Source organism: Empidonax traillii, unplaced genomic scaffold, assembly GCF_003031625.1.
Source record: "Empidonax traillii isolate 1590-97213 ecotype Southwest subspecies unplaced genomic scaffold, ASM303162v1 scaffold800:size294262, whole genome shotgun sequence".
Taxonomy (NCBI): Eukaryota; Metazoa; Chordata; class Aves; order Passeriformes; family Tyrannidae; genus Empidonax; species Empidonax traillii.
Window position 1 is genome coordinate 247,334 of NW_020955993.1, and position 26,245 is coordinate 273,578.

At 45.3% G+C, this 26,245-nt stretch overlaps 2 protein-coding genes across 2 annotated transcripts in view; both read left to right on the forward strand.

Moving 5' to 3' along the window:
- CIB2 (calcium and integrin binding family member 2) overlaps positions 1 to 9,411 on the forward strand; it is a 45,873-nt gene extending 36,462 nt beyond the window's left edge. The window contains exons 7-8 of the mRNA XM_027901578.1: positions 5,659 to 5,661; positions 9,401 to 9,411. The gene's annotated coding sequence lies outside the window, so the exon portion shown is untranslated. The remainder of the gene's footprint in view (positions 1 to 5,658; positions 5,662 to 9,400) is intronic.
- Positions 863 to 25,717, forward strand: TBC1D2B (TBC1 domain family member 2B). Its single transcript, XM_027901565.1, has 13 exons — positions 863 to 1,183; positions 6,132 to 6,285; positions 9,765 to 9,930; positions 13,627 to 13,784; positions 14,759 to 14,988; positions 16,354 to 16,746; positions 17,554 to 17,664; positions 18,532 to 18,725; positions 19,179 to 19,673; positions 21,348 to 21,465; positions 21,667 to 21,852; positions 22,888 to 23,009; positions 25,153 to 25,717. The coding sequence occupies exons 1-13, from the start codon at positions 863 to 865 to the stop codon at positions 25,346 to 25,348; spliced, it is 2,844 nt and encodes a 947-aa protein (XP_027757366.1). The 3' UTR covers positions 25,349 to 25,717.
- The last annotated feature ends 528 nt before the right edge of the window (positions 25,718 to 26,245 follow it).

Sequence of the window (26,245 nt, forward strand, 5' to 3'; positions counted from 1 at the left end):
TCAGAAGAGCCTATTTCATAAATAGCATTAACCTAATAAAACCACCATTGCAAACATCAGCTCCAGCCACTGGGACAACTGTTTTGACAGCAAACCTTTGTGCTGTGTTTCAGGGTGAGAGTGAAAAGCTGAATGTCATTAAACATGGAACAGTCTCCTCCCAGTTTTGGATGAACGTGCCACACCTGTTTTCTGTATTTGTACCCAGAGCTTTGGGCATGTTTGAGGGAAATAAGCACTCAGTGTGTTCCAAACATAAGGACAGATGATGTGAAGTTACCAGTGGCAGTTTGGTGTCTTCACAGTGAAGTTTCCTATGGCAGAAGCTCTCTATCACTAACACTGGAAGTTCCCTGGAGCCCACAATGTGCCAGTGAAATGTAACTATACAAAAATACAGTTTGGGCTGTGATCATTCGGGAGCCTAAACCCCGCAAGCTGCAGCTGATCCTGCCTGCATATTCCATATTTTTTCCCCCACTCTTTCGGCTGCTGCTGCGGCGTCAGGCAGGGATGAGGCTCGGGATGGGACACATCACGACACTGCAGGAGAAGGGCGTTAATGTGACCCTGGGCTGAGGGAGCGTTTGGAGAACCGTTTTTGCGCGTGTAACAGTACAACAGCACACGGTCCGTGTGGGGAGGGGGGAGGCAGCGCCTTGGCCCGGCCGCGGGGCGGGGCTGCTCGGGCACGGCCGGGGCCGCTCCCCGTGAGGGGCCGGGGCGGGGCTGTTCGGGGCGGGGCCGTTCGGGGCGGGGCGGGGCTGTTCGGGCCGGGGCGGGGCCGTGCGGGGCGGGCCCGCACTACAAGTCCCGAGAGGCCGCGGGCCGGGCCGGCCCCGCTCCTTGCGCGGCCGCGGCGATGCCGGCGGGCTCCGAGGGCGAGGACGGCCCGGCCGGGGAGCAGCCCGGCCCCGGCGGCCCCAAGCTCTGCGGGTACCTGCAGAAGCTGTCGGGGAAAGGGCCCCTGCGCGGCTTCCGCACCCGCTGGTTCGTGTTCGACCCGCGCCGCTGTTACCTCTACTACTTCAAGGGGCCGCAGGAGCCGCTGCCGCTCGGGCACATCGACATCGCCTCCGCCTCGTTCAGCTACCACCAGCCCGAGGCGGCCGCGGCCGCGCCGGGGGACGAGCCCGCCGCCTTCGAGGTGCACGGGCCCGGCGGGGCCGTCACCGTGCTCAAGGTAGGCCCGGGACTCAGCCCCGGCCCGGTCCTGCCCCGTCCCCATCCCCGCTCCTGTCCCTGTCCCGGCCCCGCGGGTTGTGCCCGAGCCGTGTCCCGGCGGGCTGGCAGGGGCAGGAAGGTGCAAACGGGCTCGGCGGTGCCGGGCCGTCCCCTCAGGGGTTTGTGTTCCCCTCACGGGTCTGTCTCCCCTGGGAGGGAGGAGGCGCCGCTGCCCAGCGCGGGACGGGCTGAGGGGCTCCTGGGGGAACGACGGGGTGGGAGAAAAAGATTTCCGAAGAAATGTGGTGGGTTGTGGATCGGGAGGCAGGGAGGGAGTGGCCGCGTCTCGGTCTCGGGGTGTTTATGTTGAAAAGATGGTGCGTGGCACAAGTCTGTGTCTGGGCTGCCTCGGGAGGAAGGAAGAGGAGGGAGAATTGTTTCCTGAGAGTAGCAGAGGCTCCTTATCTGTACAAGGACCTTCCTAGGGCGAGAGGCAAATGTAGGGATTGTTTTACGTATCTTTCCTCTATTGTCGTGCCTAGGAGAAAAAAAAAAAAAAGCCAACAAAACAGCCGAGGAAACCATTTCCACTCAGTGAAGAAGAAATAAATCCTCTCGAGTATCCGTGATTTTTGATTGCTGTTGAGGCAGATGAGCCCCTCAAGGAACGTTCTTGTGCACTGAATGGGACTTTTCACGTGAACCGTGTCCTTTTTGAGCATAATCTATTAGGTTATTAATGGATTAACACTAACACTTCCTATTGATTTTTGGAAGAAATCTCTTAGGCGCTTCTTTAACAGTGGAGATCTGAGCAGTGATAGCACGTGGTGAGATCGTGGAACGTGATTGTGTCAAGCTCTTCAGCATCATTCTGTTCTGATAACTAGAAGTGTCAAAATACAGAATCATCTGCATACTTTGCTGCAGAATACACAGGTTATTTAACTAGGAAACTAACACGATAATCATTTTAACTTATTTGATGGAGGAAAAGCAGTGCAACCCCGCGTAAAAGCTGCTTTTGTATAGCCTTAACCAAAGGTTTTATTGCTTTCTATGAATCTGCTTTTATGGCCTGTGTTATGCGAGGTAAAGCTGCAGACTTGGTGCAAGCGTTGATTTTCTGGTAGCTCGAGAATGTCTTGCTTGGTTGGGTTTTTTAATTAGCATTTAATGATTTTTTTTTTTTTTAACGTGGAAATCTCCTTCAGAAAAATATTGAATGCGTATTTTTTGTTGCGAGGGTTTTTTTTTTTTTAATACGAGGGCCTTTACTGAGGAACGTGGGATTTGGGATTAGGAGTGCAGCGGGATATGGTGTCTGTCACGTGTGTGATAAATAATCTGTCAGATGATGCTCTAGCAGGAGCCTTGGGTGTTTTCTGCAGTCATGAAGACACAAATCAAACCCAACGCTGGTGCAGAAGTTCAAGGAACAGGGGGTTTCCTTCCATGTATTTTTGCTTGGTATTTTGTGGTCTGTGATGTTGCTGCTCTGCCCATATTTTATATGTCAGGGCTTTTTTCTGTGCTCTAGGAAAGAACCTGCGTAGATTGGAGCTCTCCCTGGGGTTTTTCTCATGGGGATTGGGAAGAGGTGCCAGTTAAGAAAGTCAAGTTCATGTCTGCAATTCGCAGAAGAAGCTAATTTTGCTTTGTGTACCTCCTGTGTTTCGATGATTGCCCTAAAGTGGGTGAGTGATTGTCCGTAAAAGTGCTCTTAGAGGTGTTCCTGTAACCAGTCAGGAATTACTGAAGATCTTGAGGGATGTTGCAGGACCCACCGGCCTTTTGTGGCCATGTGATTCACCAAGGCTTTTGCAGCTGCAGTTCATTTTTCTTCCACCCAGTACAGTTCTTTAAGGCCTCTAAAAACATCCTTTGGCTCAATTAGGGAGATGTGGAATTAAGAAAGAATACAAAATGTTTAAAAAAAACCACCCCACAACAACTCCAAACCTCCCCCCCCTTCTGATCCAGCCCCTGTGAAAAACAAATGTGATTTAATCTGTCAGGAAAACATTGCACGGGGAGCACGAGGAATAAAGTGACGTCCAGTGGATTCCTCTCCCTGGAACTCACGTGCCTTGTTTTCCTCCACTCGCTGCGTGTTCAGAATTTCCACATCTTGTGATCTGGCCTTTCCCAGTCAGGATTATGGGCTGAGAAGAGCAGTAGGAATTAAGCAGCTGGAATTCCTGATTGAACTGGTGGTGCTGTTATTTGTTACAATGCCTCAGTTTTTGGTTGATGTGATGATTTCATCGTCTGGATTGCTCAGCCTTTGGGCATTTAACGGGAGCTGAGGGCCGTGTGACGGACCCAATCTTTGTTTCTCAGGTAGATAACAATTTTGGGAGGAACATATTGCTGCCTTTACAGCGAATAAAGCAAATTGTTTATGTTTTAGGACTGTAGATAACCCCCACCTGCCACTCGTGTGATTGTAGCTTCTCTCTATCCTTCCAACAGTTAAAGTACAGGAGAAAATCAGTGTGTGAACGTTTGGCTGTGTGCACACAGTGAGGCCTTGCATAAAGGGGGAAAAATATATATATATTTCTAAATATTTTTAAAGCAATGTCATGTAGGCACAGAAAGAAACACTGGCCAGGGATGCTGGGCTGTGTCTGGACACTCAAGTGTGGGTGACTTGTCTGTGACCAGTGGTGAGCTGGGAGGGGACCAGAAACTGCACAGGCTTTTTTTTTTTTTTGGAAGAAAGAAAGTCTTTTCTGGGTTATTGGCCAAGTGTCAGCATTCCAGGCACTGCAGATGTCAGAGCCCAGAAATCCTTGGAAGGATTGGACACCAGAACTTGCTGAAATGAGAACTACTGTGGAGCTTTTGCTCTGATTTGTCAGTGCTCTGGTAGGATGTGGGTAACGATGGGGGTAGAGCTTGGACAGCATTGCTGTGGGAACTAAGATTAGAGGGCAGCTCAGCTGGGAATTTGTTGCCTGAGCTGATGCTTTTTCCCTTCCAACCCTTCTGGTTAGTGGTTGCAGTGCTTTAATTAAGAGCTGGGCTGCCCTCCAGACAAAGCCACCTGGCTCCGGATTTGCTCTTGGAGTGGAGCAGGATTCGTAAATCTTAAGAAATGCAAACTTTCTGGTGATTAAGAAAACCTCGAGGGAGACTTTGCCTGTGTTCAGAAAAGGACTGTGGCAAGAATTTTCATTTCAAAATGTCAGGTCTTGTTGCATTTCTTTGCCCTCTCCCTCCAAGTGTTTAATGTGGGCATATGTGTTCCACCAGCGTGGCCAGGGAGAGGAAGCCAGAGGGTGGTTGTTTTCCCCAAATAATTCATCTGTTCTTGCCATGTGTGCATCAGGAGAAGGCAATTCTTACATCATTCTTACTGGGGGAATATAGGGAATGGTTTTAATTAATTAAATGATAATGATATTCCATCACTGGAGTTGAAAACTGCGTGTCTCTTCACTTCAGTGCCTCTTGCTGCTGCTGTTGCCTGTAGGTTTGCTGTAGTAATTCCTTCTTTTCACACCACTTTGGGTGGCATTGCTGCTTTTTTCTTCAGCCAGAAGTGCCTCTGTTAAAAGGCTGGGGTGGCTCTGCAGTTGGAAAGCACCTTAAGCAAGAGTTTAGTCCCAAGAAGGGTGTTTTGGTGAGGTTTGATTGATGCTGCACCTGGTGGAATGTCCTGGCTCTGGTGGGGCAGTAGCCAAATACTCAGAGAAGTCATGAGAAATTGGACAGGTAAACTGAATTAAAAAAAAAAAACAAAAAAAAAACACATAAACTTTGCAAGTCTGTGTTTAGGAGTGGGGGAAGAGGGAGACCTAAAATATTCCATGTGCGTTGGGTTTTCCTAAACACTCCATTTCAAACAGCAGCTTCGAAGATTAATTTTGTTTAAGCAGAACTCATTTGAACAGGGATTTTCAGGATACTGTTTTAACTGTAAATAACTAAGATGCTTACATAAACTCAGCGAGCCCCGTTGAAAGGGAGTGGAAAAGTTTGGAAGAGAAGGAAGGCTGTGTGTGGGAAGGCAGGAAGGAGAGGTAACAGGCAGGTCAGCAGCAGCTGGGAGTTTAAAAACAACAGAGAGCAGCTCCATTTAAATCAGTTCCCGGTTCTCTAAAGGTGACTGGGCAGAAATAACGGGGGCAAGGGGTGAGAACGGCTCATTAAGTTGACGATGCTCTTTGCAGGACTGCAGCCTGTAGATGGAAAAAAAAAAAGCAAACAAGAACTGATGGGCTTTGTCTTCTAATTAGCTCTTGTCAGGGTCCAAATAGGATGGCAAAGGGCTCCTCAATTTGACCAGACCAGAAGTGCTCTCATATTGATGACGAGGACAGTTCTGTGCCATTCACTGCATTTCTTTGGCAAGGAAATGTGGGTTGTTTGGGGCTTTTCATTCTTTTTATTCACTTTTTCGCTTTTTCACTTTAATCACTTCGGCCTTGCAGATCAAACGTTCATCTCGGGTTTTTTATTTGAAGTGTGATTTTTCTACAGGAGCTGGTTGGCTGGTGGGATCATCATGAAATAACAATATGTAGATTTAGTAATTAAAGTAGGAGGCATCGAAATGCATTATCAGCTTGTTGGTTTCTGCTGGTGAGAAAGCAATTTAAAGAGAAATAGGAATCTTCTTGAGCGTGGATGGGATCTTTTATTCCTTAATATAGATGGTAGTTATGTGTTCAAGCAATGCTTTGTGTGTAAACTGAAGCTGCTGCTGCATTTCCTAACGTTTGGGTGTAGAACCGGAGAAAAAGAATGCGTGGGAAAACTTCTAATAGAAAATGAGTTCGGCATAAAAAGCAGGGAGGTGCTTCTGGTGGTTATTTGTTGTAAATGCTGCTGACCCTGAGTGATGGTCCCTTGCTGTTGGGTTGGTTTCCCTGCTGCTCCTGGCACTGCTGTACCTGCAGCAGAGAACACAGCGGTGATCTCACCCGTGCCGTGTGTTCCCATCTCTCTGTGCTCAGGCTGCAACTCGGCAGGACATGACCTACTGGCTGCAGGAGCTGCAGCAGAAGAGGTGGGAGTACTGCAACAACCTGGACGCTGCCAAGAGGGACAGCAGGACCTCCCCCACGCCCAGCGACTTCTCCAGAGGGCTCGTGGCCAAAGACCATCCCGGTACGTTGGGAACGGGGCTCACACCACGAGGATTTCCCTCCTCAGCATCAGCCCACCAGTCCCAGCTGGGCTGGGAACAGCCTGGGAAGGTTTTATGCACATCTTGCTAGCAAGTAATTTTATATAAACTTTGTGTGATGCTATGATTATTTAGCAGAAATGTCATTTTATGTGGGGTTTCGTATCTCTTACAAAATCTGTGGATTTCCTGACAAAAAATATTTTAGGAAATGAAGTAAAAACGGGGTAGTCCTGGGACTTGAGTTTCATTAAGCACAGCTTAGATTAGGCAAGTTGTCTTGGAGTGGTTGCAGTATCTTAGTGTAGCAAATATCCTGAGATGTGAACTCCAGTTTTTAGTGAGAACAAGTGTATTTTGGGTTCTGAATGACCAGACTTTGTTTTCTGGAAAGTGTGGTGTGCTGGATCTGTCACACTGTGACAAAAGTCTTGCCTTTTAAAACTGGAAAACAATTTGTCCTGATACTGCACAAGTGAAATTCAGTCTCTGTAGTTTGTTTAGGCAAGGAAAATTTAATTTCAGTGTCAGTTATAAAAACGTGTTGGTGTGTTATACGAAGCTCTTCTGTATTTTTTACTGCATTGCTCAGGCACTTGTGAATTGTTTCATTTCTGAGCCCTCACAGAAACGGATTGCTTGCTGGTTTCTGTTCTCCATAAATAAACCCGAGTAAAATCCTGTTCTGTGCCAAGTTAGGCATTAGTAAAACCCTCTTGGGTCAGATATATTTCATCCCCACATTTCACATTTGGTTGCTGGGCAATCAGGTGACTGCCAGAGCTGATGGAAAGGAGGGAACGAGGCAGAGTGGAAAACACAGGCAGGCAGAGCAGAGGAGTGGCAGCCCTGCCCTCTTGGCAGCAGATTCTTTGGATCAGATCAGCTGGAATATGTAACTTGGCCACAAATCCATTCCTTCTTGTTTGTGCTGCTTCCCTCAGAGCTGGGGTACAGCGGGAAATGAACCTGCTGTCACTGCACCACGTGCAGGTGCTGCTGCCTCCCTCCAGCTTGGCAGCAGAGCCAGTAATTCAGTCACTGAGCTGGTATTTTCCTGCCCTCTAAGTTACTGGGGGAGTTTCTGGATGAGTAAACTGAACTTCGTAGTGTGATTTTTTTTTTTAATTTATTATTGTTTTTAAATCCAGTACAAGGAATGTCAAGATAAAATACAGGGGCTAAATAGACCCATCCCTTTCAGGGACAGCCTGAAATGTTAATGCAGTTAAACTGCATTCTGTGTCATTTGGAGCTGCATCTTGAGCATCTCATTTTTTGGGGCAGATCACAATGATGGCTTTATCATCAACTCAAGTGTTTAAGTGGGAATTCCTTCTGGGGGAAATGCAAATAGTGATTGATGATTGTTCCTTCTTTTTAATCAAGTGCTCCAGAAGTTTCCTGTAGAATTGGGGGATTCTCTAAGGCTCTGGTTTGGTGTTGATTATTAAGCTGTGCTTTGTACTGGAGCAGAGAAATTGGGCTGTTTTGCTGGGTGCAGATGCTCTCACTGATGTTTTAGAAGGGAAAGTTGTCTGTCTTCAGTCCCAAACCAGAGCTGCCTGCTGGCACCTTGCCTGTTCTGTCCTCTCCCTGTCCTGTCCCCTCCCAGGTTGGAAATCTGGACTGACTGGGGACATAAAGCCAAGGTGCTGCTTAGTGGATCAGCCTTGAAAGGTTTGGAAGAACATTCAGTGGAGTGAAAATTACTTTATTTTTCAGAGCAGGACGTGGGAAAGTTCATCTTCCAAAAATTAGACTGTAGGATTTGTCATGGAGCTGCCTTGCAGCCGTGGAAGTCAAATTATTTATTCCTTATAGGGTATGGGATTATTTTTTTTTTTCTTGAAATTATTTGAATGTTAACATAGGTTTTATAATTTCAGTTCTTGGCTTTGTTATTCCTCCACTCTTAATTTGCATAAATAAAAAATGCAGTGCCACGCATCTCCAAGATTGTTGTGTTTTGAAACGAGTTTAAAAACGAGATATCGTTGTATTTTTTTTTTACATGCTGATTGCATTGACGAGCAGGTGGATGAGTTGTGCTCTCCTGCTGTGCAGTCCCTCCCTCTGACCAAACCACTGGCAGGGGATGGAGTACAACCAGTGACCTCAGGCTCAGCCAGCACTGGCAGGTGTTGTGAGGGGAAATGCAGGTGTTAAAAACTCAGCTCTTGAGCAGTTCCTGCACCTGAAAGGGAATTTGGCAGCTTTGGTAAATCATACAGGTAGAATGTCAGTATTCAAGCCTGGCTTTGGGTATCCATGAGTTGTTGGTCTGTGTGTTTTGTGGTTTGAGGGTTTTTTTGTTTGTTTGTTTGTTGCCTTTTGGGATGGTGTTTGGGTTGTTTTTTTGGTTTGTGTGGTTTTTTTTTCTTTGGTTGGTTTGGTTTGGGGTTTGAGCGGTGTTTTATTTTTTAGTTTTGGTTTTGTTTTCATTCAAACCTGTTGCCTTTGCCCTTCATTAGACAGTGAATATGAGCAAAAGCTGGTTTTAGCTGAACTGTGCTCAGCTCAGCCACAATCCCAAAGAACTTGGAGCTCTGCTTGGCTGATAAGGCCCTGAAGCATCTGTTCCCAAAAAATCAAGGCAGTGTAACTTGTACTTGTGTTTGAAACACCCCATGATCCACTTCTGTGGCAGATAGACCATTTTTCAGGGGTTGGAGAGATTTGTGGTGTCAGTGATCTTTTATACTTTGTATTCTTTATCACAGAATGTGCTTTGTGCTTCTGATCTTTGATAGGGCTGAATAAAAGGAACCCTCTGAGTAATTGGAGGGCACAGTTGGCTTCAAGACGGGCTCGCTGCTTGTGCCAAGTGATGGTCAGAGCGAGGGCTGAAAGGCTCCCCAGTGATAAAAGAGGGCAGCAGGATCTCCAAGGGTTTTATTAAAATCACAGCCCCTCCCAGTGTGTTACTTCCTAATGCTGAACAAGTCTGAGAGTGTTGTCAGAAAATCCTTAATCCTTCCATACTTGGTGAATTATTTCGAGGAGAATCTGAAAATTGTATTTGAGTTGTTTGAGTTTCTGTCTTGTGGCACTGTTCCAGGCTTACCAGAGCTAAGCCTGAGCTTGTTTTACAAGGGGGTTTTGCAGGTTAATGGAATGATGAATCACCTTTAATTTTGATGGCTTTTATAGCTGCCTAAGCTGGATGAATCGATATTGACTCGTTGAGATTGTAAATCGCTGAAACAATGCTTCCTGAGCATCACACAGGTCCTGTCATCCAAAGTGTGTGGCTGTGGGGAGAGCTCACTGAGCAAAACAGTTGGCTATTTTTAAGGTTCATTTGAACAGAATGTTTTATTAAGTTTTGTTGCAATTTACAATAAAACCTGACCTCCCTTGCTAGCAGGCTTAGCAGTATATGATTTACCACTTTCTTTTATTTATTGAAGGGTTTGCCTATTTTTCTTTTCCTTTTTTTTTTTTTCTTTTAACACAGATTTGAGTATCCTGAGTCAAAATGCATCAGCAGAGAGAGCTCGAAATATTCTAGCTGTGGAGACCTCTCCCACAGACCTGGTGGGGGAACAGGCAGCTTCCCAACCCGCCCCAGGCCAAGCCAGTGCCATCAATTTCTCCCTCAAACAATGGAGCACTGAACTCAAGTGAGTTGGGAAGGTGGGAGGAGGAGTTTCCAGGAGATGGGTGGGTGGGTGGTTGCTGGTTGAGACTGTTCCCTGCTGACAGACGGGTGTGTGTGGTGGGTGGATCGGCACAGGGGTATCTCTTCAGGTAAACACTTTATTTTACTTACTGTTTGAAGGGTGTGAGTGAGAACATCGTGAGTGAGACCTGAAAGGGGGGACTGGGGTTTTGGAAAGCACTTCTAGGGAGGGCTCTGCCCTCTGAACCCGAGCAGGGAGCTGGCAGTTGGATCCTCAGCTGCTTTTCCCTGGAGCTGCCCGTTGCAGCACTGTAGTGTTCAATGCATAGCAGCTGTTTTTAATGATCAAAATCAGAGCAGTGTAAATCCTTACTGCTCATCTGCTCCTTCAGATAAATGAAAGCACGTGGCACAGATTCGGAGTCGATGCGGTTTGAATTCCTGAGCGAACCTGTGGCAGATCCTTTCTGAGCAACGTCAAATCCCTCCCTCACAATGAGAGAACTCTCCATAATAACTGCTTGGAGGGAAGCAGCTCTGCTGCCTTTCAGCTCTCCTCTTACAGTTTCTTTCTCAGTGATTTTACCCTTTGCTTTCCCCACACACATTTTCCACTTGCACTCGAGGGCTGTTCCGGTGCTAGAGCAGAGCTGTGGCTCTGGTTAATTAGACCACAGCCCTCCTGAGCTGGAAGATGTTGCTCATTTTCAGCAGCAGGGCTGAGTCAAACAGATGCCTTTTAAAGCTTTCTTGTTTAGCACAGAGATCTGAGAGGTTACAAAGTGGTGTTGGTTTTGGCTCTTTTTCTGGCTCCTTTTCTGCTGTTGGTTTTGGCTCTTTTTTTGGCTCTTTTTCCCTGTTTGTCTTTTTTTTTTTTTTTCTTTCCCTCTACTGTGTAGACTGTAACTGAAGTTCAGAAAAGATGGCTTATGGCTGGATTGAGAAATATGTCAATCCTGTTACTACATGTCGTGTTCCAACTGATAATATTGTGTGGTTGCTCTGGTAAAACTTAAACTTGGTCACAATAGAAGGAAGAGTACATGGAACAATTTCTGTCTGGCCAATTCCTGTATGCTGGAAACGAGTTGTTTTTTTTTTTTTCTTGATTTTTGCTGTGTTGGTGGGGGTTTTTTTTTGGGGTGGCTTTCTCTGAGTTGCAGATGCCCTGCTCTGGGGAAGCCCAGCTGGGAGGGCAGTGCCAGGGAGAGCTCTGCTCCTCCTGGCATGAAGTCCTTGCAGGTCTCAGGAGTCGCCACGTGGTTCTCTCCCAGCTCAGAATATCCTGTGACTCTGGGTAAGAATCTGTGATTCTGTGTGAGAAAATCTTCCCCTGCAGCTCTGGGAGGCTGAATGCCACTAACCAGTAGGTCAGGAGCACTTCAACTCCTGGATCCAGGAAGGTAAATTTGTTTGGAGACTTGAGTCTGGAGCAGTTTTCACGAGAGAGATTATTTTTGTTTCAGCTTAGGTTTGGTTAGGGACCAGTGAATTTTCCTTCTAAAGGCTGTCCTCAGCTGCTCTAGAGTGAGTGGAGGGCAAGAATAATCCTAATTTTGATTGATTTTGTGTAGATAACGATCATTTGTACGTGTTTCTCCTGAAATGAGTGATGCCCAATCAATAATCCAAATTCCTCACTAATGATGCAGCCTTTCCTACTTTGGTTTGTGCTCAAACCAGTCTGAACAGAATTCCTGGGGGGAAAGTACCTGAGTCTTGTTCTTTAACATATGAGGCCTCATTTGTCACTTCTTGATTGACAACTGATGGTTTAAAGCCTTGTCCTTCCTCCTGAGCACGGTTGGGGTGTGTCTGGCAGCGAAGCTGTTGCTGTCCTAGCTGTGTTTGCATCCCAGGCAGTAGTGGGGAAGGAATTATGGGGGGAAAAAAAATTAAGACTATGTCTTGAAGTTAAGCTGTGTCTATATTTGCAGTAACTAAAGCTGCAACACTCTTTTCTGCTTTTCAGAATATATTTTCGAGTGCTAGTTAACATATACAGACATTTAGGCCTGAGTTTTTTTTAATCTTCCTGCTCTCAGCTACTTATATCTCTTATTTATGCAGAATGAAGACTTGGAAATGTCCTGAATTATAGTAACCTCAAGGTATAGAACCATAAAATATGACTTAAACCCCCAAACATTTAAAAATAGTGACTCATTAGATCACATGATCAACTCTTGGGCAGATTATCTTTTCGTACTGGTCATAGTGTGCTTAGGAAAAGAAACATTGTTTTCAAATTTAACTGTCTGGTCTTTGAAGCTCGTTTTAATTAATTAGAAAGCCATGAGTGCCCTGGACAAACCTGTGCAAAAGCTTTGCAAAGTAGAGCATCAGCTGGGATTTTTCATGGGCTCAAAGGCAGTTTTTTTAAGCAGCTTTTCCAGCAGTCACTTGAGTTCTTGTTGTTTGTGATGGAGAGGTGGCAGATGACACTTGTTGATTTGAGTGCCCTGGGAAATGTGTCAATCACTGCCCAATTGGATCTGTTTAATTTCCCTGGAATGAGAGGGGCTTCTTGCCCCCAGCAGAAACTGTGATTCTTTCTGGGTGAAAATGAAAGTGTGGCATAAATCAGTCTTTGGCAAGTGTGTAAATTGATTGCTGGAATGGCTTTATTAATAACCCGTAGGGTTGTTTTTAAGCTGTACTTAAATATTTCTGGGTTCATCAGATTGTAAATACCTTGCTCTGCATAATGATTAGTTTAGAGTTCACGTTGATCAGGTGTTAAATCTCTTGTGAAGCTGGAAGACTGGCTTGGGTCTGACGTCATCTTGCAAGTGTAACGTGGGTTACCTTCTGCTTGAGATTTGAAAAGTAAGGAGAGAGAATGTGTGGCTGAGTGAGTGAGAGCATCTTTGTGGGCCTGCACAGACTGCAGGGAAGATGCCGAGATCCCAAATACATTTCCAGTTTTAATACCTGAGAGGTTAAACTGATTCCTGGGGATTGGTGTGGAATCTGCTTGTCTGGTTGAGCGATTTACAATACTGAGCCGTGCTAACACTCACGGACATTAGAGTGGACATTTCTGATGGCACGCTGGTTGTGGAGGAAGCTGGGTAAGGTCAGCTCATCCTGCTGGGAAATGGATTGTTCTTCCATGGAATTATCTGGCTGGAATTCAGAGGGTGCCTCCGAAATGTTCTTGCAGATAATTGGCCACGTTCCACCTTAGGGACAGGAGAGCTGCCCAGGAGTCTGTCATCAGTGATTCAGCCCCAGCAGGTCTCTGGGGTGATCCCAGGTTGTGCATTAACCCAGGATGTGGCGCTATAACATACATGCATGCTGTTCACTTCGCTGCCTGGCAGTTCCCCTGAAGTTCTAAGCTACAATAACTGATCAGTAAAGAGGTGCTGCTTGGAAATCCTAATTTTTTGTCCTTCCCCACTGCCAAAACAGAGGGGGATGCAAAAGACCTTAGTGGTCTCCTAGAAATTAATATCCCAATAAAACAAAACAATTCCTCTGTTGTTGGAAGCTGCTGATGGCAGGTGCTGTTTGGTGGGATATGCTTCATTATCTTTGAGCTTTTATTTGGTGTTGGTTTGTTTGGTGTGTGTTTTAGCTTGTTTTTACTCTGCACTGTTTGACCTGGTAGTGCCTGCCTTGCAAAGCCCTTTACAGAGCGAGTGCACAATGCAGAAATCCTTGTCAGCTTTTCCTGCTGCCTTTTCCCCAGAAATTCCATGTCCTCCCTGAGGAAAGGGAACAACGAGAACCGCAGGAGCGTCTTTTACACCAGCGAGGAGTGGGAGCTGCTGGATCCAACCCCCAAAGACCTGGAGGACTCCATGGCTCTGGAAGAGAAGAGGAAACACCTGGCAGAAGGAAGCAAAGGTAGAAGTTGGGAGGAAGGAAAGGGAGCTTTTGCTGTGCTATGTCTGTCTCTAGGAAATAGTGGAAGCTTCTTTTCACAAACCACATCCAGAGCTCTGGAAATTGTTTTGTCAAAACTAATTCCTTAGGATGTGTTTGGAGTCTTCTGCCATTCCAATACAATAGAATGAGGACAAAGCCTTGTTATCCACTGTTGTGGTTTCCTGAGCACGTTACTGGCTTTAGTTGTGTCACTTGACTTGCAGAGTTAGGAGGTGAAGGGAAATGCTGAGGCTTTAATTGCTCAGTTGAGTGTCACTCCCTGAAGCAGAACTGCCTTTAGACTCTGTGTAAGTTGTAGGTGTTATACTGTCCTGCTTCTGAAATGGGGGGAAAAAGTAGGGGATGCACGTGCAGTGACAGCTCATCTGTGAATTGTAACTGGGTCTCAAATGTGACCAGTCTGCTATAACCTTGTGCAGATGTTTTTACAGCTCCTTTAGAGCACTTCAGCTGTAATCCAAGTGACCTGATCTGTTAGAAAGCAGTCCTTGTCCCTGAGCACTGCTGTGTGGCTGTAAATGGAGGTGAATTGTTCCCCCAGTGCCTCTTCCAGGGGCAGTGGGCTGTGCTATCAGGGATGGGTTTGCTCTGACCACTTTGGAGCTGTTAATTACTTGAGGCAAACTTTACTTAGCCATAGTTAGGGGTGCCCTTTATTTTGTGTAATAAATTAGCACTTGGGAAGTAAGAGAATTTTACAATTCACGAGCCAAGTCTTTTGTGTGGGAGGGGAGGAGACTGTGAGCTCTCTGCTTTTCCCACCAAAGGAAGCAGCTTGGAAAACGAGGCCTGTCCAACTCCATTGTATTGGGGCGCTTCAGAGGCTGCTCGGAGCCCGAGGTTAATGAGTGTATTTTCTAAAGGAAATCTGAATGCTTTGAAACGCCTTTTTTTACTAAGTGAACCCAACTAGAAGGAATTGTTTCATGCAGGACTGACTAGTTCAGCTTTTCCGTTTGATTTGGGCCGCATCCCACACAAAGCCAGGCGCCCCTTGCTGAAGGACATGATCGGATCCAGCAAGAGCCGCGCCGGCAGCGACTCCTCCCCCACGGAGTGGTGCTCTGGCAACGGCAGCAAACTGGTGTCTGAGCTGCAGCTGAAGTATCAAAGCCAGCAGGAAGAGCTGGAGAAGCTGAAGAAAGATCTTCTGAGCCAAAAGGTAATTAGGCTTTCAGGCAAAGTGCCCGACGCAGGTGGATCTGGCAGGTGATTGATTGTGTGTTTCGCCTTTCTGGCCCTCGAACTGAGCTGGTTGGTTGGTGGAAAAGGATGGTGCTAAACAAACCTTGGTGCACAAAGAGTCTTGAGACAAGAAGGACCATTTTTACATCTGTTGAAGATGAGATGGCTGAGCAAAACTTTCGTTTGCACGGTGTTCATTACCTTGGTTTGTGTGTCTTCCTTATCCTCTGAAGTTACTTTGTTCAGTGTCTGCCACGATCCCAGCAGGTAGACACAGCTTCTTGTTCTTTTAGTACTTATAATTCCTGAGAAACTCACCCTTTCAGCTTCTCTGTGTTTGTTTTTTGATTCTCTCTCTCAGTGCTAGAGAGAGGTTGGGGAATGGGCCTGACTTCTCTCTGTCCTAACTGCTTCATCAGGAGTGGTTTTGCAAAGGGTAGCTCTAACCATAATCATTTACAAACTATGCATGTAGTACTGCACTCACACAGTGTTCATGGTTGCCTCATAACTCCAATTTTTCAATACCTTGCTTTATCTACAAGAATTTCTACTCATTTTAAGAAGAATAAATTTTATGGAGCTGCTGTTTCTGCCATTTGTATTTTCTGTTGTGTGAGATGATCCAAGGGAATCCAAAGAAGGAATGTGAGCCCCATGGTTATAGTCATTTTAGGAGTTATCTTTCCCAGGAGCACATTTGAGCTCCCGAGCCAGCTTTTGAAAAATCTCACTGGTCTAGTGCCACACTGTGTTCACAGTTGCTGCTGGTTTAATAAGAAGGCAAAGAAAAATGGTGTCTTGGGCAGTTGCTTGTGTGTCAAGACTTTCCAAACAGCCCTCTCAAGACTTCCTTTTTGGCAAAGCAGCGTGAATAGTTTCCTGCTCTTATTTTCTCTGTCTCTGTGAGAGAAGAGCTGTTACTTTGCCTTTTCCATTCTGGAATGTTCACCTGTTAACCTTTGGGGCTTAAGCCCTCTCCTGTTCATCTGCCCACAACAGGGCTGCTTGAAGGGAGGTTTTTTTCAGCTTCCAAGTTACTGCTGGGCCACAGCTGTCCACACCCTTTTCCTTAGGCTGTTAGAGCCTTTCTGGGCAGGGTCATTAGCTCAGTGAAAGACATTTAAACCCTCTGGGTGGGTCATTCACTGGAAGGTTTTAATCTGCTGGAAATCATGTCATGTAAGTGTTCCCCGTTTTCCTTAAAACACCAGCCCGAGGTCTCTTAAAAGCTGATGATTCGGATTAAAAACCCATTCCAGAGCTTGCTTTTGTTCGATGTTAACTTTGTAAGACTTAGAAACTTAAAACTTGCTGGTTTTTTTTTGGTTTTAATTGTCAGGAACTCGTTCGACTCCTGCAGCAAACAGTCCGCTCCTCCCAGTACGACAAATACTTCGCCAGCCGCCTCTGCGAGGGGGTTCCCAAAGACAAACTAGAGCTGCTGCACCAAAAAGACGACCAGATTTTGGGTCTCAACAATCAGCTGGAGAAGTTGAATCTGGAAAAGGACAGCCTCCAGCAGGAAGTGAAGAACCTGAAATGCAAAGTCGGAGAGCTCAATGAGCAGCTGGGTATGTTGATGGAAACTATTCAAGCTAAAGATGAGGTGATCATGAAACTCTCCCGGCAGCTCAGTGAGTGTGAGGACAGTTCATCCTCTCCAAGTGGAGCAGTAAATTCTCCCACGGCCACCTGTGCTAATAAGGACCTGCAGGAGCTGGACAGACTGAAAGTAAGAGCAATGTCTCTGTCTCACTGCATAGGGGACTCTGTACTCCCTGTGAAAGTGTTTTCAGGCTGCTGTGCTGGTTGGGGTCACTGCAGCAGCTCCCCAGGACCTTCCTCAGCTGAGGCTTTCTCTGCTTGGCACCCTCACTTGGAGTGTCTGGGACAATCTGCCAGAACTCCTCTCCTTTGGGTGCTCTGTGCACCTCTAGTGCAGGGAATTCATCACTGCTGGGGAGGAGCAGGGATATGAGAAATAATCAGGGAAAAGCGAGTGCAAGAGAGGAAGACATCAGCATGGGGGAAAACAAACGAAGTTTGCTTTTTTTAAAAAGATTTTCAGTAGCAAAACTGAGGCAACAGAGCATGTGGAATGGCAAAGGAGGCACAAAGGAGTTTAAGAACCTGTTTTACTGATGCTCCTACACGTCTTATTAATGCCTTTTTTTTTTTTAACCTCAATGAATGTGTCACAGGTTCTTAATGGAGTTACTGAAGTTACCACTTTGCTCTAAACATGCTTTTTTTTTTTTGCCTTTGGATAAATGTATTCCAAATCGATTAACATTCCAAGGAATTTGGAATACGAGTAAGTAATTTAAAATATGCATAACCTTTCATCATTTTCTTTCCTATAGGAGACCCTGGTAAGTTTTAAAACTGATCAATGCTATTAGTAGCATTTAAATGCTGTTTAAAAATGCTATTTCCGAGTTCTAAGGTGTGCTTTCTCTGGCAGGCATTTGTAAAATATTTTTATTAAAAATCCAGTTTGCCTTTTTTTTTTTTTTATCCTTTTTTTTTTAATCAACAGGACAATCTTCAGGGTTATAAGACCCAGAATAAATTCTTAAATAAGGAGATTTTGGAACTTTCTGCTCTACGAAGAAACGCAGAAGCGAGAGAGAGAGAATGGCAGGCAAAGGTCAGCCTAACACAGCACGTTCTCCCTTTGGAAAGGTCTCAAATGTTTCCAAAATTTCAGCTGTAAATCTACCTAGGAAATGGAACAAGTTAAAAATCCCCCTTAACTCGGTCCTCACAGACCAATCTTTCTGAATGGATTCTGGAAAGCAGTAATTTGCTTTAAAATTGCGTGCAAGTTTCTTGTAACGTAGGAACACAGGCACGTGGATTTCTCTGAAAATACTTCCTCAGAATTCAGGCTGGGATGGGTTTTTTTGGACTGTGTCAGTGACAGGACGTCACTTTGGGAGCGTGGTCCTCTGTGGATGAATTTGAGTGTAGAGATGTTGCAGGTGAATAATGAATATTTCCATTGCCTGGGGGCTGGGACAACGCACACACCTGCAGCGATGGCTTGGTAGGCTTTGCCTCTGGTTTTTTTTGGAAGCCAAGCACACAGTGGCCAGGTTGAAATGCTGTGTTTTTGGCATGGAGGTGTGTGTGTGTTTACAGCTCCTCCGTGCTGTTGCCCAACTCGTGTCTTTAAAATGCCATTTGAGGGGTTCTTGTTCCAGCACGCACAGGCTGAAGCTGTTCTTTGGAAAGCACCAAATGTTCCAGTCGTATTTCATGCAGGGTGGTGATAATTAAAGCTGGCTCGGGTTTTCCACCTGCAAAAAAGGTACATCTGGTGGAAAACATCAGCTCTGCTTTGCTGCCTTATGTTTGCTGGTGCCACACAAATGGGAAAGTCAAGCTGACTGTTCCTAACTTACAGGTTTGTGAGCGACATAAACCAACAGAATCAACACTGAACCAGGTTCTCAAAGAAGTGTAGCATAAAGTAAAATGTCTGAAGACTTATATAACATATTGTTTTCTGCAGTACACCAGCTTGGAAGCCAAACTCTGCCAGATCGAAAGCAAATACTTGATCTTGCTTCAAGAAATGAAAACTCCGGTGTGTTCTGAGGAGCAGAGTCCCGCTCGGGAGGTCATCACGCAGTTACTGGAAGATGCCTTGAAGGCAGAAACCAGTGAACAGCCAGAGCAGGCCTTTTTCAAACCACACCTGGTCAGGTAAGTGTTAAAATAAATGTCTGTGTGTTTTGGTCAGTGAAGGGGCTTCAATCCCAGCAGTGAAAATCTCTGGTGTTGGGGGTGGAACTGCCAGAGAGTCTCCTGAATGGTCAGACTGGCAACTTCCCTTAACACATTTATGGTTTTTTTTGAGTTACAGTATAAAAGTCAGACTCAAATGTTGCCACAGAGGTGCTGAAGGTGAGTTACTGAAGAGATGGGTTTGTTTGAACTTGACCCCCGTTCTTAAATTGCCTAATTTGTGTGGTAATTATACTGGAATATGGACACCGAGTCTCTGGGAGATGGAATTGTGGAAGTAACTACCAAATAAAGGATATATTTCAGATAAACGTGTAATAATTGTTACAACTTGAGAACTACAGAGAGTGGCTTTGATGGGAACTGGGGAGTTTCAGGGCTGATGTAAACCCTCTTTTTTTTCCATTGCAGTGAATATGACATATATGGGTTTCAGACAGTCCCAGAGGACGACGAGGAGGAGAAACTCGTAGCAAAATCACGAGCTTTGGACCTGAGGTCGCTTTCCCTGAGTGAAAATCGAGAGATCTCAGCTGGAGTCAAGTGGGAGAACTACCTTGCCAGCACCATGAACAGGGAGATGATGCGCTGCGTGGAGCTGAAGAACCTCATCCGCTCGGGAATCCCGCACGAGCACCGCTCCAAGGTGTGGAAATGGTGTGTCAACCTGCACGTGAAGAAGTTCAAGGACAGCACGGTGCCTGGCTACTTCCAAACCTTGCTTCAGAACGCTCTGGAGAAACAGAACCCTGCCTCCAAACAGATCGAGCTGGATCTCCTGAGGACTTTGCCCAACAACAAGCATTACTCCTCCCCGACGTCCGAAGGGATCCAGAAGCTGCGGAATGTGCTGCTGGCGTTTTCCTGGAGAAATCCCGATATAGGGTATTGCCAAGGGCTCAACAGGTGAGACATTGCTGAGCTTGGTAATGAGCTTTTCACATCGCAAATGTAGCAACTGTGCTTTGGAAAGGGGGTTTGCCCTGTGGGCTGTCTGCTCATCGTTTACAGTGTTTTGATAAACAAATAATTAGCACCTTTTTTAAAGCAGTTAAAAAACCCAGCTGACCTGGATAATAGTGAATTTTGTAAAATCAACTTGGTAAAAAAGCTGGAAGTGGAATTAACTCCCATAAGAAATGGGCCACTCAAATGGAGTTTTACATCGACTCCATGTCAGCTGTAGGAGATTGAGCTGCCCGTGGGTGCAAGAATTTGTTAGTTTTTTTTTTTCTTAAAACAAGCAGAAATAAATGCTTGAAAGCTTTTTTTTTTTTTTTATGTTGTTAAGGCCACAAATTTCAGCTTTTCACTCTGAATGTCTTCCATCAGAATAGCAGAATTTAAAGGTGCTTCTCACGTTACAGCGCTAAGAAAGATTCTTAATTCAAGAATTAATTGGCCTTGGCCAAAATAACTTTACTTCTTGGAGACCTGCAGTGAGAGAAGGTGCTCCTTGAAGCAGGTGTGTCAGTCTAACACAACACCTTGCCTTGTCCCCAGGATGAAATACTGAAATACTGGAAAAACAAGTACAACACTGCAATATTACACTGTGAATGCTGTGTAATCATATTAGAGATGCCCATCTGTGCACTAATTTACCTACCAGAACAGCCTGATCATTTGGCAACTGCCCTGAGGGAGGGAGGGAGGAGGGTGGTAGCAGCAGTGAGTAATGGAGGAAGAAGAATTCATTTTCTGAGTATTCATCACTGGTGGTTACACTCTGTGGGTAAAATCACACATTTCTGGCACTGCTGCTGTCACTGGCACGTCACAGAACACGGCTGAGGAGGAGCTGTGGCAGTCTGGGAGCAGCACAAGTGACTAAGAAGGTGTTAGAAATGCCTTTGGTAAATTGGAACTGCAGCTTTACTCCCTCCTGGGACCATCTTGGTTCGTGTGAATTTTGCTGTATAAAAGATGTAACTTTTTACCTCCTGGGTGTGTTCAGTTTGGGGAAACCTCCACCTTCCACCCTGCCCAGAGTAAACAATCTCTCCTTTCTAAACTAGACTGTGTGTTCAGAGAGCTAAAATCAGCAGCACCAACACTGCAAGAAATTCTTAGAACAAGATCAGCCTTTAAAATACTTCAGGGCTTTTTATTTTCATTAGAAGATGATGGTGTTATTTATGTTAAGGGAGATAAATCCTTTCTAGCACATTTGCTTTTTCTAATCTTAAAACAACTTTGTGTGTAATTCAGGAGCCATCTGTTCTTTCTTCTCTTCAATAAGAAAAGACAAAAGTCTGGGCATCAAGGATTATATTTAGGACTTGGAAGCTTCCCATTATTTTGTCTTAGTTCCAGGGAAAATGGCTTTTAGAAAATCATTTAGCGTTTCCCTTTATCGGATTTGTTATTTAGGTGAATAAAAACACTTGGTGTGGCTGAGAAGGCCCTGTCTGAAACCTCAGTCACAGTTTTGATGTTTAGTGCTCTCCTGTTGATGCCTTTATCTCTGCTTTAATTTTTTAAAATAATTTTTTTTTAATAATTGCTTTATTGTAATGGCTGTTAGTACAGTTTGTGATGCTGTAACAATCTGTTTCTTCCAATTAACCCTGTTTTCAGGTTGGCAGCAATTGCACTTCTGTACTTGGAGCAGGAAGATGCTTTTTGGTGTCTGGTGACGATAGTGGAAGTTTTCATGCCTCGTGATTATTACACCAAGACCCTGCTGGGATCCCAGGTATGTGCTGTGCTCCTGGGAACTGCAAAGCTTTTTTTGGGGAGTGTTGAGTTGACAGGGGTGGGGTCCAGGCACCAGGGGAACCTTGTTTGGACGAGGATTGACACGGAAATAATTGTTCAGTGACCTGCTGGGAGCTCCAGCCTGGGAATGATTGCTGGAAAAGGAGGAGCAATAACAACCTGTCTGTCACCTGCTCAGGTTGATCAGAGGGTGTTCAAGGACCTGATGAGTGAGAAGCTCCCCCGCCTCCACGCTCACTTCGAGCAGTACAAAGTGGATTACACCCTCATCACTTTCAACTGGTTCCTGGTGGTGTTCGTGGACAGCGTGGTCAGCGACATCCTCTTCAAAATCTGGGACTCCTTCCTGTATGAGGGACCAAAGGTGAGCTGGGGTTGCTCAGCTGGTACCTGAGAAAAAACACTCTGCTGTTACTGAGCGATTTCACAAGAATCCTGTCGCTTAAAATCACTGGTAGGGATTTAAACAAACAAACAAACAAACAAAAAACAAAGGAGCAAATAAATGTGCAGAAATAACCAATCAAAGCATTTCCCGTTTTATCTGTGCTCTGCCAGTTAAGGGCTTGAGTTACATGGAAGAATTTTAAATGCAGGTATTTTTTTTTTTTTTGCTATCACCTTTTTATTCCCTTTGAAAAGCAGAAGTCCAGGCAATGCTGCTTATTCCTGTGCAGCTGTCAGTCATTTCATGTCATTATATCGAGATGAGAGCTACTCTTGTAAAGAGGAAGATGAGGTGATGGAGGCAGAATTTAGAAGTATTGAAAAGAGGTAAAAATTGCTGGTAACCAAGAGCTGATTTTTAGCTTTTCTCTGCAGCAAATGTTTGTTTTATCTCTGCAGACATTTAAAGCACAAATGACAAACAATGACTCTCTGTCATAAATTAAGGGGGGGTTTGAAAGAGTTTTCATTCTTCTGAAATTGCAGTGAAATAAAATCAGTGCAGGAAAGAGAAGTCGTTGGTTTCAAACACTAAAGTAGGTTTTGTCAGCAACTGGAGAGAGCAGGTGAGTTATAAAATCAGACAAAAACTGTGTGTGAGCTGATTTCTTGCTGGCCTTGGTTGGGCATTTGGGTGTTCAGTCCCAGCAGTGAAGCATCTTGGCATTTTGGGAATGCAGCCAGGTCCACACTGGCCAAGTTCAGAACTCACCAAAACCTTTTTGGAGCGAAGGGAAATAACGCTGCTTCCAGCTCAGGGGATGGACAAACTCATATCAGCAATTCCTTCAGCATCAGCTCCCCAGGGAAGGGGGAGATAGAGGGAGGTGTGATTAGAGAGCTCACAGGCAGCCTCTGTGAGAGCAACCCTTTTCCTTGGAGTTCATCCAGAGGATAACGAGAGCTGGTGCCTTCTGTGCTTCCAGATCCCAAATACTGTGTGTTTTACCAGGTAATATTCCGCTTCGCCCTGGCACTTTTTAAATACCAAGAGGAGGAGATCTTGAAGCTGCAGGATTCCATGTCCATCTTCAAGTACCTTCGCTACTTCACACGCAACATCCTGGACGCCAGGTGGGGAACTCGCACTGGGGGGGCACTGGAAGAGCTGGAAATGGGGCATGGGAGAAGCGAGGGGGGTTGTTTTGGTTTTGTCTAGATCCTAAATCAGGTGTAAAGCAACGAGGGGTGCGGCTGACTGGCAGGGTTTGCCACGAGCACTTTGATGAACTGGTGTTTGATGAGGTTCCCTGGCTTGGCCGTAGTGCAAGCAACACGTGGGTAATTTGAGCCAAAGTCTCCCCCTGCACTGCAGGTACAGCCTCAGTGAGCAGAATGTTTGCTGGTAAATAAAACCACGCCCTGGCTCGGGTGTTAAAAATGTGAGCCGTGTCCCTCAAGGCTCAGAGCTCCTGGGCATCATTTCTGTCCAGGCCACTGCCACTGGCTCAGCTGATTGTGAGGCACACTCAGAGGCAGAGGATAAACACAAGTTAGTCCTTGAATAGGACTTAGTTTGTAAATCAGGGTCTGCTGTTTTTAGGTTCCTTGTTTTCAAGACTAGAGCAGCAGATGAATCTTAAAAAGCCAGATTGGGATTGGTTTCATGTCTGAAAATATTCAGCACGTGCACTGAAGCTCACTGACTTTCAGTTTAGTGCACAATCACATATCGAAATCTGAGGTGGTTTTTTTTTTACTGTAATAAATTGCACATAAACTGACGCTTATGCTTTGAATCCTGCTGGAAGAGCTGTTTAATGTTTTTACTTCCTGTGTTTGTTTTGACTGGGGAGAAGTTCAAACTCAGTAATCTTACTCTGTGCTTGGAAAGGATTGCAGGGAGAAAAAAAATGAAATCTTTTTGTCCAAATGAGGTAAAACCAAAATTCTGATGTTTAATCAGAGGTGAAGATTTCGGTTTCCATTCCTTCTCTGCTTCTGGACGTGATGTCTTAGTTCTCCTGTCTCATCTTGCTGGTGCTGAAATAACCTATTTTAAAGGCTTCTGGTATTGCTGGAGGACACCTCGTTTTGCTGTTAATGAAATGAGCTGGTGGGGTATCAGTGGCAGATGGGGAGTTCAAGCGAGGACAGCACTCAGTGCAGTAAAAGATATATTTACAATAAATACAAATATGCTCTGTAAGCCTCTGCTTTTCTTAGGGCTTTGAAAGTGGGAGTTGTAAGCAGTGGTGCAGTGCCACCTAGGGAATAAGGATTTGCTGGGACTGACAGCAAATTGACTGACTGTGATTCAAACTGCCTGCTTTCTTATTTTTTTTTTTTTAATGTTTGTACAAGTTTAACAGCATCAAAATTTGGACAGTACAAAAGGTCGTACAATGATGTCCTCATGGACCAGAAGTCACGTTGTAGAGGAAAAATTCAGAATTTTTGTTTTTTTCTAATAGAATTCATGGGTGTCCTGAACAGGTTAAAAATCATTTTGCAGAGAGTTTTTAAGTTTAAAGTTTCTAGTAAAGTATCTACAAACATGTGCATGAGTGCCCTCTGGGCTGTAGGGTGTCATGGGTAGGTTTTTCTACAGATCCAAGTTGTGTTCCATGGCATGTTGTGCATGGGAAGAGAAGCTGTTGGAATGTGTTCTGTGCAGAAATAGCAGGAAATCGTTCTTGTTCACTCAAAAATACAAAACTGGTCTTAAGTCAACTGTCCAGACATGTTTTCCCAATATTTGGGTTGATCTAATAATTCAAGGAGAATAAATTGAATACTCGAGTTCCCCCTTTTTCCTTGGTAAACAGTGAGATATTTTTAGGTGTGGATCAGCAATAATGATGTATTTCAGTCTGTCTTTGGGCTGCTTAGACAGATGAGCTGCTGGGCGTGCTGTGACTGAAGGATGTGATGCAGCATCGTTTGGGAGGGTGCTGGATGGACCAAGTGTGGATTCAGGGAAGCTCTGACTGTCCCAGCTCGTGTCTTCTGCTCGCTGCTGTCAGGGCTGGGATCTCTGTAGCGTTAACACAGAGTTTGCAGGTGGCTTGTGAATCCTGAGCACTTGATAACACTTCCTTGCTTGAAATAACCTTAAAACTGAGTGCTTTGAAGAAATTTCTGGCCATGCTGCTCGCACTGCGTGAGAGACCAGAGACAGGACGTGCCGTAAGAACTGATAGGGATGAAGTTGAAAACTGCTTTTAAAAAGCCCCAAATGTGAATGATTGCCTTCTAACGGTGTGTAACCTTGCAGGAAGCTGACTGCCATCGCCTTTGGAGACCTGAACCCCTTCCCCTTACGGCAGATCAGGAACAGGAGGACCTACCACCTGGAGAAAGTGCGTCTGGAGCTGACGGAGCTCGAGGCCATCCGCGAGGATTTCCTGCGGGAGCGGGAGACGTGCGTGGAGAAAAGGGACCTCATCAGCGACGATGAGGAGGACAGCTGAGACTGCCACCAGGCACTGTCCCCTGGCAGCGAGACCAAAGGGAGCGAACCTCCAAAACACTTTATTTTCCCCCTGTCAAACAGAATGTAAACGAGTTTGCTTTTGGAAATATGCAGGACAGATTTCCAAACCCCAGCACTTTTCAGCAGCAGCGCTTTGTGTGAGGCCAAACACTTCTGTTTACATGGATGTTCATGGAGTCCTTTGTAGAGCACTTAAATACCTGTCTCAGTTCAGGCAATCAGCTGGATTGGCAGTCGTTTTTCCCCCGGTGCACCCTCAATGTCTGGATGTGAAAGCAGAGGGAGAGAAGTCCCTGCTGTGTTCACTGCCCTCCTCGCCATTCTGTGTGGGTTTGGTGTGATCCTGTTTCTTGTAGTGCAGGTTGTCCCTGCTGTGTTCACTGCCCTCCTCGCCATTCTGTGTGGGTTTGGTGTGATCCTGTTTCTTGTAGTGCAGGTTCAGTGTGAGAGGTCACCACATTTCTTGGTCTCAGATTGGCTCAGTGTAGCTATTTGTGAGGTCCTTAACTAGAAAGGTGTGGAGTGAAGCACAGGAAGAACTTTTACATTGCTTTGTCTTTTCCTGAAGTGACCTGAAATGGATCTCCAAACAGAACACTTGAATATTTGTTCCCTAAAGCTAAGCTAAAATAAATACCTGTTTGCCACTGAATGTTCAGCGTGAGCTGAAACGCTGATATCAAACATCATTTATGCTTTTCAGGGCAGCTGTGTTGATAAAGAGTCTCATTAATGCCAAGAGGTCTGCAGATCAAATTCTCTTTAGTGCATTTTATGTCTATTCACTTTTTTGATTGCAAAAAAAAAAAAAAAAAAAAAGGTCACAACCAAACTTGAGTATTGTGGAAGAATGGAGCTTGTCACAGGAGTACCG

Coding starts and splice junctions, on each gene's coding strand:
- TBC1D2B (XM_027901565.1), top strand. CDS start 863: ATGCCGGCGGGCTCCGAGGGCGAGGACGGCCCGGCCGGGGAGCAGCCC. Junction 1,184..6,131: donor GGGCCGTCACCGTGCTCAAG/GTAGGCCCGGGA, acceptor CTCTGTGCTCAG/GCTGCAACTCGGCAGGACAT. Junction 18,726..19,178: donor TTCAAACCACACCTGGTCAG/GTAAGTGTTAAA, acceptor TTTCCATTGCAG/TGAATATGACATATATGGGT.